Genomic DNA, 17,680 nt, shown 5'->3' with positions numbered 1-17,680 from the left:
CACAGTTCTCCATAGTCAACTATTATATATATATTGTATAAGTAAATAAAGGTAGGCTCTCAAGTATCCATTTAAATGTTTAAAGAAAGTGGAAAGACTCACACTATCTCATTCCAAGACTTCATATAAAACTAGAGTAATCAAAACATCATAATATTGCTGAAAGGACAGGCACACAGATCAATGGAATAGAACAGAGAAGCCAGAAATAGACCCAGGTGTAAGTAGTTGATTGATTTTCCACAAAGGTGAAAAGGCAACCCAAATCAAGAATGAGGAATAGTCTACAGAACAAAAGAACTAGATTCTTAAACAAACAAACGGCTTTTTTTCTTTTTAAGGGAGGGTCTCAGTCCATTACCCAGGCTGGAGTGCAGAGGTGCAACAGTAGCTCACTGTAGCCTCGAATTGCTGGACTCAAGCAATCCCTTCACCTCAGCCTTCCAAGTAGCTGTGACCACAGGCACAAACCACCCTGTCCAGCTTGACTTTTTTTAAAAAAAGAGAAGATGAACTATTATGTGTTAAAGGAAACTTAAGAGCTATAACAACAAAAATGTCTGTGGACCTTGTCTGGATCCTTAGTGGAATAAACCAACTTGAAAAATATCTCTTTCTAGACACCTAGAAAATTTTAATATGAATTTGGTAGGCAAGTTATTCTGTTTGGTTATGATAATGGCATTGTGGTTACAATGTCCATATCTGTTAGATATTCATTTCCAAGTGTTCATTAGGTAAAACATAATGTCTAGGATTTACTTTGAAATATTGCAGAAGAAAAGGGAGAAGGTGATCAAAAAATGAAACAAAATTGGCTGTTGACCATTTGCTGAAGCTGAATGATGGGTACAAACAGTTCTTAACTTTCTTTACTCTTATGTATATTGGAAAGCCACACAAAAAAGTCTTTTCTTTTACACAAAGAAACTATGACCATAAAAAGCATTTTTTAAAATTATGGAACATGAATAAGGTAAAATACAACGCAACCATTAAAAGATACCCTGCACTATTTTATCAAATGGGAAAATGTTCATGATATGGGAAAAGATAATAATAATTAGACTTCCAGTTTGCACTCCAACATAAAAAGAGCTTGGAAGTTGTTACTTCCATCCTCAAACCAAGATAAAAGCTTAACAAGCTAAAAATCAACAACTCTGCTTATCGGCACCAGAGAATTCAGGTCACAGGGCAAATCACCATCAGGAAAACTGGAGACAAAGGCAAATTCAGAAAACCCAGCTTACTGAGATAGAAGCCTCCAGAGCCCAAGCAGTTAGAACACTTAAACAGTAACTGACAAATTGCTAGAGGTTGAATGTGGACTTGTTTCATCTTAGGAGGGCCCAAACTTAGGAGGAGAGTCCAACACTTTTATAAGTTTTACCTCCAGAATTTCCTACCACACAGTGAAGATGAGAGAAAAATCCCCTCATGCTTTGGACAAGACAAGGGGGAAGAAACCATTTTGAAATATGCCCAGAGTATTCTATTCTACTTAAGGCCTGCTCTGAAGAGAAACTACTTTACCAGAGCCTTGTCTGACCTAGGGGAAGAGTGATTAGACAGTTGGAACTTCTCTAGCTTTCCCATCTCAAATGAGGGAAGGAAAAGAAAAAAAGAAAAAAAAGACTAAAAAACTCTTCTGAAGGTCCCAACCCAGGACTCTGACCCACTAAAAAAATGGAAATTTAATAAGAGTACAGAACACTTCCCCTCCCCAATACCTTACCACTCCATCAACAGGGCTCCAGTATAATAACAATTACAAGTGAGAGCTCCAAGATACAAACTCTATTTAACAAAGAGTTTCTAAGGAAACTCAAAGACAACAGAGTATAAAAAAACAAGAACAGAGAGGAAACAGAAGCCTCTGATACCCATAGCTATAGTAAATAATAAACACAGCCTAACTCCTAACAAGATAAACATAAAACCTCACACTAAAAGCCTATTAATCTCACTTGCTATTACTCAGTAGTATTATTTTTTACTTTCAACAAAAAAATTGCAACCCATGTTAAAAGGCAAGAAAAAGCACAGGCTAAAGAGACAAACATTAGAACCAGATTCATATATGGCAGAGATTTGGAGATTACCAGACAAGGAATTTAAAATAACTATGATTACTGTGCTTAGGGCTCTAATGGAAAAAGTGGATAATACACAAGAACAGATGGTTACTTTAAGCAAAGAGATAAAACTCTAAGAAAGAATCAAAAGAAAATGCTAGAAATCAAAACCATCGTAAAAGAAATGAAGAAAGAATCAGTGACCTTGAAGATATGTCAATACAAACTTCCTGCACGGAAACGCAAAAAAAGAATGAGAAAAATGGAACAGAATATCTAAGAACTGTGGGACAATTACAAAAGATATAACATGCATACAATGAGAACCCGAGAAGAAGAAAAAGAGAATAAGCTGAAGAAGTATTTGAAGGAATGATGGCTGAGAATGTTCTAAAATTAATGACAGACACCAAACCTCAGGAATCTCAGAGGACACCAGGCAACATAAATATCAAAAATCTCCACCTAAATACATCATACGCAAACTGCAGAAAACCAAAGATAAGGAGAAAATCTTGGAAGAAGACAGAGAGGAAAAAAAAATGCCTTACCTATAGAGGAATAAGGATAAGAATTATGTCACACTTCCTTTCTGAAACCATGTAACCAAGAGGAAAGTGATGTGAAATACAGGCATATCTCATTTTATTATATTCCACTTTATTATGCTATGTAAACATTGCGTTTTTCACAAATTGAAGGTTGTGGCAACGCTACATCAGGCAAGTCTATCAGCGTCATTTTTCCAACAGCATGTGCTCACTTCATTTATCCATACTGGCATTTTTTAACAATGAAGTGGTTTTTAATTAAGGCATGTATATGGTTTAGATCTACACATAATGCTATTGCACATTTAAGAAACTACAGCATAGTGTAAATATAACTTTTACATGCACTGAGAAACCAAAAAATTTATATGACTTGCTTTATTACAATCTTAGCTTTATTGTGGTGATCTACAATCAAACCTGCAACATCTCCAAGATATGCCTGTATTTAAAGTGTTGAAAGAAAAAACCACCAACTGAGAATTCTGTATCCAATGAACTTATCCTTCAAAAGTAAAGGAGATTAAGAGAACAGAAAGACAAGCTGTTGCGGGAAGTCAGGGACCCCAAACAGCGAGACCGGCTGAAACCATGACAGAAGAACATGGACTGTGAAGATTTTATGGACATTTATTGGTTCCCCAAATTAATACTTTTGTAATTTCTTATGCCTGTCTTTACTGCAATCTCTAAACATAAATTGTAAAGATTTCATGGACACTTATTACTTCCCCAATCAATACCCTTGTGATTTCCTATGCCTGTCTTTACTTTAATCTCTTAATCCTGTCAGCCGAGGAGGATGTATGTCGCGTCAGGACTATGTGATAATTGCATTAACTGCACAAATTGTACAGCATGTGTGTTTGTGCAATATGAAATCTGAGCACCTTGAAAAAAGAACAGGATAACAGCAATTGTTCAGGGAATAAGAGAGAGAACCTTAAACTCTGACCACTGGTGAGCCGGGAAGAACAGAGCCATATTTCTCTTCTTTCAAAAGCAAATGGGAGAAATATTGCTGAATTCTTTTTCTCAGCATGGAATGTCCCTGAGAAAGAGAATGCCCACCTAGGGGTAGGTCTCTGAACTGGCCCCCCCGGGGCATACCTGTCTCTTATGGTTGAGACTGCAGGGGTGAAATAAACACCAGTCTCCCATAGCGCTCCCAGGCTTATTAGAAAGAGGAAATTCCCACCTAATAAATTTTGGTCAGACTGGTTGATCTCAAAACCCTGTCTCCTGATAAGATGTTATCAATGACAATGGTGCCCGAAACTTCATTAGCAATTTTAATTTCGCCTTGGTCCTGTGGTCCTGTGATCTCGCCCTGCCTCCACTTGCCTTGTGATATTCTTATTACCCTGTTAAGTACTTGATGTCTGTCACCCACACCTATTCGCACACTCCTTCCCCTTTTGAAAATCCCTAATAAAAACTTGCTGGTTTTTGTGGCTTGTGGGGCATCACGGATCCTACCAACGTGTGATGTCTCCCCCGGACGCCCAGCTTTAAAATTTCTCTCTTTTGTACTCTGTCCCTTTATTTCTCAAGCCAGCCGACGCTTAGGAAAATAGAAAAGAACCTACGTGATTATCGGGGCAGGTCCCCTGATAACAAGCCACAGACTGAAAAAAAAATTTCTAAAACATATATCTGATAAAGGACTTGTTTCTAAAATATACAAAGAACCCTTTAAAATTCAAGAAAACAAACAATCCAATTTAAAAATGGGTGAAAGATGTGAATAGACATCTCAACAAAAAAGACAAATAAATGCCAAATAAGCACAGGAAAAAAATGCTCAATACCATATGTCACTAGGTAAGTGCAAAATTAAAACAATAAGATGTCACTACATATCTATTAGAAAACCTAAAATCCAAAATGCTGACAATAAAAAATGCTGGCGAGGATGTGGAGCAACAAGAACTCTCATTAATTGCTGGTGGGAATGCAAAATGACACAACCATTTTGGAAGATAGTTTGGCAATTTCTTACAAAGCTAAACCTAGTCTTATCATAGCATCCATCCAGCAATCACACTCCATGGTATTTACCTAAACGACTTAAAAACTTATGCCCACACAAAAACCTGCACATGAATGCTTATGGCAGCTTTATTAATAAGTGCCAAAAACTGGAAGCAACCAAGATCTCCCTCAATAGATGTATGAATAAACAAATTGTAGTATATTCATACCATGGAATATTACTGAACAATAAAAAGAAATGAGCTTCAATCCCTGAGAATTCAGGAAGAAAAGGGAGAGACAAACAGGTGAAGCACAGGGGATTTTTAGGGCAGTAAAACCATTCTGCATGACATTATAACAGTGGATACATAACTTTATGCATTTGTGAAAACCCATACATTCGTACAACACAAAGGGTGAATCCCAGTGTAAACGACGAACTTTAGCTTATCATAATGGCTCCATACTGGTTCATCAACTGTAATAAATATACCACTCTGACCAAAGATGTTAATAACAGGGGAAACTGTGGGAGGTAAAGTATAGAAGAATTCTCTGTACAATTTTTCTGTAAATCTAGAACTGCTCTAAAAAAAAATCTATTTTTACAATAATTATTATGAAACAGGAAGAATATTACCCCATTCTGTAAAAAAAAAAAAAAAAAAATTATGAATATCTATGCAGAGAAAAAGAATGAAAGTTTTTATCGATGTGGTAGAATTATGGGTCATTTTTTATTTTTTCCTTTGTGCTTTTGTAAATTTTCCACAATGAACACAATTTACAGATAATGCTTTTGAAATTTAAAAAAATAATAATTTTTAAGTATTCAGAAAATTAAATACTTTTGCAAAGCTCACTCCACATAGATTTGTAAGTAACAGCACTGAAAAATATAAGCTTGCTTACTTACCTTCAGGCATAACTGTCTGAGTCATCCGTGATCCCGCATTAGGAGCAATGGTGTTACAATGAATGTTGCTTTTCCTGCCTTCAATTGCAAGAGAATTTGCAAGGCCCAGAAGACCCAACTTTGCAGCACTATAATTGGCCTGGCCAAAGTTGCCATATATTCCTGAAGCTGATGAAGTCATAATAATCCTAAAAAGAAAATCAATCTCTCAATATCATCTTTTCCATAATTTGATAACATTGCAACTCTAACTCTGTTTTGGTACTATTGCACCTATCAAAAGCAACTATGTGTACTGTCATTAGCTTCTTACGATCATGATTTATGTATCTAAAATAATATTAATATATAAGTAATCTCTCAAAATTCAACTACAAGATTTAACTGTTTTAAAAAGATTCTCTGGCCAGAACCAAATGATCTTAGACTTATGCTTTACAACCACAAAATAACCTGGTAACATATGTTAAAATTTTAGCAAGAAATATTAAATCGAACAGTTCTAATTTTTCAGTCCTCATCACTTTGCCTCTCTCCCTTTCTGAATAATATTAAATGCCTCATTAAAACAATGCCATCTCAAAATCTGACCCAACCTCACTCACTCTACTTAGGCTAAGTAAAATAAATCATATTATTTATTTTCAGAAACTGTTAGGACCAGGATAAACTAGAAATCTCCAACAAAAACAGGCATCACAAGCAATTTGTTTCTATTAGGTATGTATGAATCCTAAAGTAACAGGAATGACCTCAGCACTAGAGTGCAACAGAGGACATGGACTAAAGCGTACTAGCACTGCCACAATGAGTTACTTATCTAGGAGCAATCATGAGGGGTCCTACAGTTCCTAAACAGTTTATAAAGACTAACTCACGTCTGACTCATACCAGCCAGCAGGGAATAGCCATTCATCTCTCCCCAGCTGGTAAGACATGAAATAATATTCGGGTTACAGAATAAGGTATAGCCGAATCCTCAATGTGTGTACTATCTTCTAAAATGCCAGAAACTAAGGCAGGAAGATTACTTGGGCGCAAGAGTTTGAGACCAGCCTGGGGAACAAAATGAGATACTGTCTCTACCAAAAAATTAAAAAATTAGCCAGGCGTGGTGGCACATACCTGCAGTCCCAGCTACTTGGGAGGCTGAGGTGGGAGGACTGCTTGAGCCCAGGAGGTAAGGCTGCAGTGAGCCATGTTCATGCCACTGCACTCCAGCCTGGGCAAGAATGAAACTATGTCTCAAAATAAAATAAAAATTGCCAGAGAGCAGCAAGAAAATCTTTAATAACAAAAAGAGGTAAAAAATAAATATAAAGCTTTCCAGCTCAGCCAATCTGTGACTAAATTATACCAGTTTAATGAGGGTATGTGCCAAAACCATATGTTAAAAGCCTGTACATATTCCTCAATGTCATAAATCATTTCACAACACTTCACATAATCTTCCCCTGTACACAAGAACCACCAGACACAACATCTTCAATCCCCCTTGACAACCACATGCAACTCTACCTTCCATATTTCTGTTTCTTCATGTGTTCCCATGCTGCCCGTGTCACTTGGAATGAACCCCGCAAATGAACTCTGTGGATTATATCTAAAACAATAAATTATTTTTATTAAATATTTTGTGAAAACTTAGATAGGCATGTCTGAGAATCAACATAAGCCATGTTGTATTTATACAAAGATGTTCATTTTATACCTAATGTATAAAATCACCTACTGTCACACCCCAATGAGTATATTTTGCCTTTGTTCCAGTTATGCTACTAATCAATACTTCACACCTAGAACTACAACAGCTTTCCTCATAATTTGTAAAATTAATGTAATACCTATACACATCTAAATATAATGCTACGCCCTTATTTATGCCTACTTTATATAAAAATTTGCTAATATAAAATCCAAGATTTTTATAAATATAACTGGCACTCAACACTAACATCAGTTAAAGCATAATCATAAACCACATAGCTCATTAAGAAATATTTACAAAATACTCACTAGATCCCTATTGTTACCATTTGCAAATGAGTGAGAGGCCTGTTTTCACAGATTTCGATCTAATGAACAGACCACTTATGAAACATTCAGACAATTCTAGATTTTAATTGTCAAGATTTTTAAGCATTCTTACTTATTTTTGGTAAAACAAATGTTTTCATGTGTATATCAGAAGAAGAATGTAAGAGTGAAAAAAGGAACTAAAAAAAAAAAGAGAGGGAGAAGAGTAGTCAGGAGTAGTGGGCTTAGTAGGATGGAATCAGAGAAGGAAATACCTCAGTCCCATTGCAGCACCAAGAAAAGCACCAACATAGGCCCCCTTTGCCAGCAAATCCTATCTTTCTCAGCTTCTTTTTTACCCCAGTTGTTACAAGGGAAGCAGAAACTAAAAGCTCTTCTTAGCTTAATTCTAAATCAAAGATATTAACTCTTCTTCCAAAAGACGGTCAGGCAATATTCCCCCAAAACACACTCTATAAACAATGATACAATTGTTTCACCTCAGTTGCCATGCCTCCCACTGTCTCAGCCACCACTGTCCATTTTAGTTCTGATGGCCAATGAAAGTAAGGACAAAGAGGAGCAAAAGAAAAAAAAAATTCTTAACTGTGATTTGTTATTATCTAAACTCAATCTTTCCAATTCAGAAAGAATGGAAAACTTTCCTATTTACTAGAAGCTTCAAAATTATATCCAGGTTTTGTCCTAACCTAAGATCTCCATCATTTTTAGTGCACTAGACTCCCTTACATATCCTGCTCCTGTTCTTGAAAAAGATTCACACAGCTGGATAAGCACGTTAAAGGCTGTTAAGAGTTAATACTGCTAGAAAATGCTGACAACCTCTTAAGGAGAAAAAGAGGGGAGAGGGAAACCTGAAGAAATAAACTCCTTTTAGATAACTTCTAAACAAATGATTTAACATTTTTTAAACATATTAAATGTTTTCTAAAAGAGGCTACTTCTAACTATTCATTGTTTTCAGTATACAGCTTACTCATCATTTATATTAGCAGCAAAAGTAGATAGAAGCAGGTTTTTCCTTAAATGTATAAATTTGTCAAATACTAAAAAGGCTAAATGGATAAGTATGTTCCCCAGAGACATATTAAAAACAACTTACCCCAGTCTTCGTCACTTATCCTAGCAAAGGAACGATCCCTCAGAATTCTAAAAAATCAATGTTGTATAGTGTAAAAGGAGGAAAGTATATGCTTTTTAAAAAAATTATATACACATCACTAAAAATGAAAAAGAAATACTCACCCAGCATTGTTGACCACAACATCTACAATATAAAAAGATCCAAGTCACATCTAAAAGCAAGCATATTAGTTTGCATTTGCTTACAACTCACATTTCTCCCAAAACTGGCTTTTTTTAACCATGAAAAAGTAAATATAATAGGTAAAGAGTGCTATCAAAACAAAAGTCTATACCTATATCAAAAAAATTGACTCACAAAAGCCTAAGTATCACATTATATCAAGCACCTTCCTCTCAAACTAATATCTATAAATTTTCCCATCTCTCTATCAAAATTCTATCCACTTATTTATAGAATTAGCCATTTTACAACTCTTAGGTTCTAAGGAATCAGAACTATAAGCCATTCTACACTTAACCTCAAAATTCACTTAGCAAGTTAAAGTTAGATTTTTCCCTTGCCACTCAAAACTAAAAAGTCCAAAAAGAAAACCATTAGAGTTACAAACTGATGCCTTATCTTGATACATAATTATTTTCTCACTATGAAAGAAAATAATTATTTTTTAAGGTTCAGCCCTCTTGTGGCTATTTTCACCAAGTGATTTCACATTTTTGTGGTTTCTATCCCTGTCAGATGATATGTGAACATGGTTCTTATGAGTTCAATCAAACATAATTAGAAAAATAAATGTAACAGACCAAACAAAAAAGGGAGAGCACATTCAATTAAGAATAAGTAATGTTTCTCAGATTGTAAACATGTTGGGCTTATCTTCTATGATGTCTCCATCTAGTAGTTAAATAAAAGAGTGTGTGGGACTAAACTGGGAAGATTAGCTACAGAAATAACAAACTCAACAATTTATTTGAAATACTTCTTAAAAATTGAGATTTTTATTATAGAGAAATCATCTTAAGTAATTTGCAAGATATTGGATCATTTTAATCCAAATTATTATAATTATCCAAAAGAATCCACTGGGTCCTCTATTGCCAAAATATTGGTTTATTTTTTAATCTTATAAACATCTTTGAGGTTTAACTGAATTATTTTAAAAAGGGCACTGAGTAAATGCTCATAAGTTTTTTAAAGCACTTAAGGTGCAAAAAAACAAACTCAACACTATGTCCATAAAATTGCCAACTCAATTAAGCCCTTTATGAAATAAGTAAAATAATCAACTTATAAATCAAATTTTAAAATGTGATTATGAGGAAAGAGGTATCTGTTTAGTAAATGAAAGTCAACTTAAAAATATTTCATTAGGAAGGTAGAAGTTGCTCCATAAGAGCCATAACACAAAGAAACATCACCTATTCTTCCAAAAGCATCCAGGGCTGTCTTCACAACCTTCTCTCCTTCTTCCACTGAATCTGAGGGAAAGGAAAATTTGTATGAAATTTCGGCAACCTTCCTTCCAAAGGACTTCTAAATTCTGTGGGTCAGAGTACACAACAGATACTATTCACCCAACAGAACTTAGAAGAACATATCCATATCTACAATAATTTACTAATTATATCATGTGCTCACTAATAAAAATAGTAAACAATAGAACAAAGGTTAGAATCATGAAATAGTCTACATCAAAAGTTTTAAAAATTCTCACATATATAAAATATGTAGTCAGAGAACTTTGGCAGACTTAGAAAATCATAATTATACTGGAATACTGAGATATTTGCTCAAAGATTATTAATGTGACAAATAGCATTAGTTGAAGGAAAATAAATAGTATAGTTCTCTCAAATACCATACCATAGTTGGCCACTGCTTTTCCACCTCTCCTTCTTATTTCTTCAACAACCTTATCAGCAGCTAAGGAGCCTTTACCAACTCCTTTGAAGTCCCCTCCCAAATCATTCACTGTAATGCAAAAACAAGCAAACAACAATTAATTATTCTAGACTTTCAAAATGTGTGTGTGTTGTGTGTGTGTGGAAAATGAAATTCTAATTACTAGCACATCTCTTCAGTCATCTGCCCAATTCCTTCCTACCCTATCCCATCTTACTAAACACAACACAGTCATTTTCAAAACATTCCTCTTCATTTTTGAATACAGACATAAAGAAAGAGCAAAAATATTTAAACACAGGTTCTTCTCATGAAATTTTTAACTGTGTGGTGTTTTTCCTCTTTCAAAAAGTGAAAAAGACTGGGCATGGTGGCTTATACCTGTAATTCCAGCACTTTGGGAGGCTAAGGTGGGAGGACTGCCTGAGCTCAGGAGTCTAAGACCACCAGCCTGGGCAACATAGCAAGATTTCATCTCTAATAAAAACCAAAATAATTAGTTGGGCATTATGGCATGTACCTGTAGTCCCAGCTACTTGGGAGGCTGAGGTGGGAGGATTGCTTGAACCTGGGAAATCAAGGCTGCAGTGAGCTATGATCATGCCACTGCACTCCAGCCTGGGAAACAGAGCAAGACCCTTTCCAGAAAAAAAAAAAAAAAAGAAGCAGGGAAGAAAAGTTAAAAAAAAAAAAAATGATTCAACCCACTTTTCAGCAAAAGAAAAGAAAAATGTGAAAATCACTTTAAGATTAAATACACAGGAAAACAAAACTACTATGAGATCGATCAATCCTACTTCCACGTCTTTATCCAAAAGAACTGAAATCAGAAGAAAAACTGACTTGAAATTCTCTTCAAATATCACAGGATATTAGCACTCCAATGTTCACTGCAACACAATTCACAATAGCTAAGATGTGGAAACAACCTAAATGTCCATGGATAGGTGAATGAATAAAGAAAATGGGGTATATACATGCAATGCAACATAATTCTGCATTTAAAAAGAATAAAATACTGCAATATGTGATAATATGAATAAACTCTGAAGACACTATGTTAAACGAAAAAAGTGAGTCACAAAAGGACAAATACTGGCATGATTCCACTTACGTGAGGTATCTAAAATATCAAAACTCATAGAATCAGAAAATAGAATGATGGTTGCCAGGAACTAGTGAGATGCTGGAAATGGAGAGTTGCTAACCAATGGGTATAAAATTTCGATTACGTTGGGCCGGGCGCGGTGGCACACGTGTGTAATCTCAACACGTTGGGAGGTCGAGGCGGGTGGATCACCTGAGGTCAGGAATTCAAGACCAGCCTGGCCAACATGGTGAAACACCGTCTCTACTAAAAATCCAAAAATTAGCTGGGCATGATGATGCACACCTGTAATCCCAGCTACTCAGGAGGCTGAGGCAGGAGAATTGCTTGAACCCAGAAGGCAAAGGTTGCAGTGAGCTGAGATCATGCCACTGCACTCCAGCCTGGGCAGCAGAGTGGAAACTCTGTCTCAAAAAAAAAAAAAAAAAAGTTTCAATTATGCAAGATAAATAAGTTCTACAGATCGGCTATACAACATACCTATAACAATACTATATTGTACACTTAAAATCTTGTGAAGAGGATAGATGTCGTTAAGTATTCTTACCGCAATAAAAAAGTTTTTAAAGATTAAGCATACAATGTTGAAATATCTTCTCCATAAGAAAGTCTTTATGTATAAGAATGGTGATTTTAAAAGAAACACGCATGAGCTTAAAATATTAGAAAATCATATTTTAAGTTTTTACAACACACAGTGTCTAAAATGAAAGAAATGAAAACTATTTATCAAAAGAGGTCAAAAATTACATACAGAAACAATATATGTTTAGTCACTAATTTATACCATAACTCCATGTTCATATGTTTAACTGATCACACTTACCATATAACATCTCCCTATATCCAATTATATATTTACAAACATTAATTGATAATTTACTATTTGCAAGAAAATCTACAGAGGGACACACAAATGTATAAGAATGGTGTTTGCCCTCAAAGAGTTTATAATCTATTGAAAGGTAAGTATGCGATGGCCACAGTAATACACAGATTTTAGCATAAAGTAAATATCCAAGCCAACATAATCAAATAAGAACAAATAACAAAGTTAATTTACACAATAATTTATGAAAAAATTTACAAAATAACATGCAAAAACTAATAAAAAGATACATAGATAAATGCCAAGTAACTTGGAAAAACAGAACTTAAGAGAATTACTTGAAACAAAGAATCTGCATTGTGAAATGATCTTCTCCATAGGGTTATTGCAGATTTTGAAAGCTATAACAATAAAAAAGTTACTAATTAATAAATAGCATAATGGTATATATGAAAATGTAATAGTTATGATTAACACAATTTTTTTAAACAAGATTTTTTTTTCTTCTGAAAAACTGCTCTTTTTAAAACTGGTGTGAGAGTTGAAAGTGGAATTGGATAAATAAGTAATGGGATAATATGGAGAAAAAGCCAACGCCTAAAATCAGCTAAGGCATATATATTTTCACTTAACTTTTTAAAAACAGGAAATGAGTTTTTCAAAATGTGGACTGAGATTTTTTTCTGACAGTATAATATGATAAGTCTTATTGAAAATAAAAGTGTTACAAGACACAAAATAATAGAAAGAGGCTTATATTATCCCTCAAGAGATGGAAAAAGTGTTAGGATTCTCAAAAGACTGAATTCTTATTAATTGTTCATTTCAATGCAATTATTCAAAGACAGGAAACAACCAGTTAAAAAATCAAGATTTTAAGACAGCTAACAGTCTTTTATGACCCTTTTTAAGCACAAGAAAGTTCAAAAGCAAATTAGAAAACGTGATACTTAAGTGAAGAAAGCATTGTTTGATTGTGCAATAAAACACTACCCCCAAGTGGAAATTTTACAAAGCACAACCAGGCAGGCAAGCATTGAAAGCTCAATAAATAATTTATTGAGATCAATCATGGACAGTTAAATAATATTGGGGTAAATTTATCGCAAACAAACCTCTACATTAGAGACCACTAAATTGACACTGACCCATTCAGCAATCCCACTATCACCAGAGCGAAATCACAGAAATTAAAATCTTAACTAGAAAAATACTGGTTAGATGTCATCAAGATGGCCAACTAGAGGTGCCCAATCCTTGTCTCCTTCGCAGAGAAGGATCAAAACAACAAATAACAGCACTCCAGGTAGAATGTCTAAGAGAGAACATGAAAATTCAGCAAGGAAGTGACAAAAACCCTCTGAGGCACAGAAACTCTGCATGGCAGCTTAGAGGGGGAAGTGAAGCATCCAGATGGAATCAGCTTATAGCTTACAGGGACTTCCCATTGTGGGCAAAAGGTTAAGTGGGGGATACCCAAGAGTCACCATTACCATCACAAATACCTGCAATTACAGACCCTGAGCTCAGTATAAGAACCTGCCTGGAGTATACACAGCTGAATTGCTCCTGAAAAGGAACACAAGCTGAGTCCTCCCCATTCCATGAGACCCAAGCTGTTATAGTATGACACCATTTTGGGAATGGAACCACTGGTGGTGTGCATTGTGACCTGGAGGTCAATAGCCCAGACACCTCCACATCCTAGGGGTGCCATCTGCCATCATCCCACCATGCCCACACAGAAGGCTGCAGGATCATGACCACAACTAGTTTCAGTGGTACCACTATGACCTCAGCACCTGAGTCCATGCAGCACCCTACACTCCAAAAAAAAAACAGACATTCAAGTACAATGGGGACACTGCCACCAGGAAGAGAAAGGCTAACATACTCATTCCCCAGAGACTGAGAATTAGCCTGGCCAGCATCTATCACCTCAAGCAACCATGACCTATCTAGCAGTACAGCAACCATGTGCCACATGTGCCCCATATGGACCAAGACAACTGACACCACCAGCAACCCTTCCCCCTCCCATGGAGGATCTACCATGCACCATGCTCATCCACCAGGGACTGACAACTAACCCATCTGGCAATCCCTGTTCCCAGCAAAACCGTGCCACTGTCTCCACAAACACCAAAGTCAAGGCCACTGAGGCACATACAGACACTGCTGATGTTGATTACAGCCAAAGAAATCACAAGGCAATTACACATCTGTGCCCAACCAGAAGCTAAACCAAACACCTAACCTAACTGATATATAGAGAAAAAAGTCTTTCCCTACAAAAGTTAATTCATAAAAGTGGAAGATATGACTGTTCTACTAGACACACAAATATCAATGTAGGAACAAAAGAAATACAGAAAAACAGGCCAGGTGCAGTGGCTCATGCCTGCAATCCCAGCAGTTCGGGAGGCCGAGGCAGGTGGATCACTTGAGGTCAGGAGTTCAAGACCAGTATGGCCAACATAATGAAACCGCATTTCTACTAAAAATAACAAAAATTAGCCAGGCGTGGTGGTGGACACCTGTAGTCCCAAATACTAAGGAGGCTGAGGCAGGAGAATTGCTTGAACCAGGAGGCAGAGGTTGCAGTGAGCCGAGATCGCGCCACTGTACTCCAGCCTGGGCAACAGAGTGAGACCCTGTCTCTAGGTAGATAAATAAAGAAATAAAAATAAAGAGATACCTTTCTTTAAACACTTTTTTTAAGTTAAAAAAAAAGAAAGAAACATGAAAAAACAAGGAAATACAACACCTCCAAAGAAACACAACTCTCCAGTAACAAACCTAAATAGAAGAAAATCTACAAAATTCCTGAAAGGGAATTCAAAATGATGATCTTAAGGAAATCCAGTGAGATATAAGAAAAATATAGATAGATAATACAAGAAAATCAGAAAAACAATTCATGATCTAAATGAGAAATTCAACAAAAAGATATATATATCATTAAAAAAAACAGAGCTTAAGAATACAATGAATAAAGTGTGATGACTGAGTGTTCACATTCATGTGTAAGATGTGCCTCCCTCAAACTTTGTCATGAAATAAGCACATTGCCCATCTGATAGGAAAAAGAAAAAAAAAAAAAAACAAGAATTCAATGAATGAAATTTAAAAATACAATTGAAAGCTTCAACAACAGACTACATCAAGCAAAAGAAAGAATATTTAAACTCAAAGACAGGTCTTTTGAAATAACCCAGTCAGACCAAAAAAAAAAAAAAAAAAAAAGGAAAGAGAAAAACATAAAAAAGAATGAAGAAAGCCTATGGTAGTAATGGGACACCATTAAGTAAACAAATTTTTACATATTGAGAGTTAGAGAAGGAGCGAAGTTGGGCACAGAAAACATTTTAGCTGAAAACTCCCAAGTCCTGAAAGAAAGATGGACATCCATATCCAGGAAACTCAAAGGTCTTCGAATGGATTCAACCCAAAAATGTCCTCTCCAAAGCACATTCTCATAAAACAAAAGTCAAAGACAAAAAGAATATTAAAAACAGCAAGAAAAAAGCATCAAGTCACATATAAGACTTATTAGACTAACAGCAGATTTATCTGCAGAAACATTACAAGCCAGGAGAGAATGGAATGATAACATTCAAAATGCTGAAAGAAAAAAAAAAAAAAAAAACCTGCCAGCCAAGAACACTACTCCAGCAAGCTATCCTTCAGAAATAAAGGAGAAACAAAGTCTTTCTCAGACAAGAAAAAACTGAGAGAATTTATCACCACTAGACCAGTCTTAAAAGAAATGCTTATGGGAGTCCTACATCTGGAAGTGAAAGGATGAACTACCATCATGAAAACATATGAAAGCTTAAAACTCACTGGCAGAGCAGATACACAAATAAGAAAGGGAAAAGAATCCAATTTCATCACTACAAAAAAACCACCAAACTGAAGAGATAAACAATAAAAGATAAAGAAAGGAACAAAGAACATACAAAAAAAACAGAAAACAACCAAATGACAGAAGTTCTTGCCTATTTATCTTGCATATAAATGAATTAAATTTCCCAATTAAAAGATAAAGAGATTGGCTGGATAGATTTTTTTTAAATACTCAACTATATACTACCTACAAGAAACTCACTTTACTTGTAAAGACACACACAGACTGAAAATGAAAGGATAGAAAAAGATATTCTATACAAATAGAAACCAAAAATAGGCAGAATAACTACATTCATAACTCAGTATATACAAGGCATTTGTTCCAGGACACTCCACGTGAATCAAAATCTGTGCCTACTCAAGTCCTGAAGTTGGACCCTGTGAAACCCATGTATACAAAAAGTAGGCCCTCCATATATGCAAATTTCACATCCTATGAATATTGTATTTTCTATTGATGTTTGGTTTTTAAAATATAAATGTATAAGTGAACCTGCACAATTCAAACCTATGTTGTTCAAGAGTCAACTATATACTTACATCAGATATAACAGACTTTAAGTCAAAAACAGTGCAAAGAGAAAAACAAGGTCATTATATAAAGATGAAGGTATCATTTCAGCAAGAGGACATAACAGTTGTAAATATATATGCACTCAACACTGGAACACCCAGATATATAAAGCAAATGCTACCAGATCTAATGAGAAAGATAGACTTCAACACAATAATAGTTGGGGACTTCAATACCTCACTCATGGCATTGGGCAGATCACCAAGAAAGAAAATCAACAAAGAAACTTTGCACTTAAACTGCTCTATAAACAAAATGGACCAAAAAGACCACTGCTCTAGAAATGAAATGGTCCTAACAGAAGTTAACAGAACATTTGATCCAACAGCTGCAGATACACATCAGCACATGGAACATTCTCCACGACAGACCATAAGTTAGGCCACAAAATAAGCCTCAATAAATTTTTTATTTGATATGATTTTGGTTTTCTAACCACAATGAAGAAAAACTAGAAATCAATAACAAGAACTCTGGACACAGTACAAATACATGCAAACTAAACAACATATTCCTGAATAACCAATGGGTAGCAAAGAAATTAAGAAGAAAATTTAAACATTTCTTGAAACAAATGAAAATAAAAACACAATATACCAAAGCCTATGAAATACAGCAAAAGGAGTACTAAAAGGAAAGCCTATAGCAATAAACGCCTACATTGGAAAAGTAGAAAGAATTCAAATAAACAATCTAAAAATGCATCTCAAAG

At 35.3% G+C, this 17,680-nt stretch overlaps 1 protein-coding gene and 1 non-coding gene across 2 annotated transcripts in view; one reads left to right on the top strand and one right to left on the bottom strand.

The window, feature by feature from the left end:
* Positions 1–17,680, bottom strand: part of HSD17B4 (hydroxysteroid 17-beta dehydrogenase 4) — a 99,584-nt gene that overhangs the window by 65,569 nt on the left and 16,335 nt on the right. Inside the window, exons 3-8 of the mRNA XM_009240978.4 lie at positions 10,507–10,614; positions 10,062–10,121; positions 8,805–8,826; positions 8,662–8,708; positions 7,041–7,125; positions 5,523–5,710 (exon numbers count right to left, since the gene is read on the bottom strand). Of these exons, the coding sequence (XP_009239253.2) occupies positions 5,523–5,710; positions 7,041–7,125; positions 8,662–8,708; positions 8,805–8,826; positions 10,062–10,121; positions 10,507–10,614 (510 nt within the window). The remainder of the gene's footprint in view (positions 1–5,522; positions 5,711–7,040; positions 7,126–8,661; positions 8,709–8,804; positions 8,827–10,061; positions 10,122–10,506; positions 10,615–17,680) is intronic.
* LOC112133655 (small nucleolar RNA U13) lies at positions 15,466–15,564 on the top strand. The gene has a single exon (XR_002915282.1). It is a non-coding gene; the product is annotated as a small nucleolar RNA U13 (small nucleolar RNA).

This window comes from Pongo abelii, chromosome 4 (genome assembly GCF_028885655.2).
Source record: "Pongo abelii isolate AG06213 chromosome 4, NHGRI_mPonAbe1-v2.0_pri, whole genome shotgun sequence".
Taxonomy (NCBI): Eukaryota; Metazoa; Chordata; class Mammalia; order Primates; family Hominidae; genus Pongo; species Pongo abelii.
The sequence above is the reverse complement of the archived record's forward strand: the minus strand, read 5'-3'. Positions and strand labels throughout refer to the sequence as shown.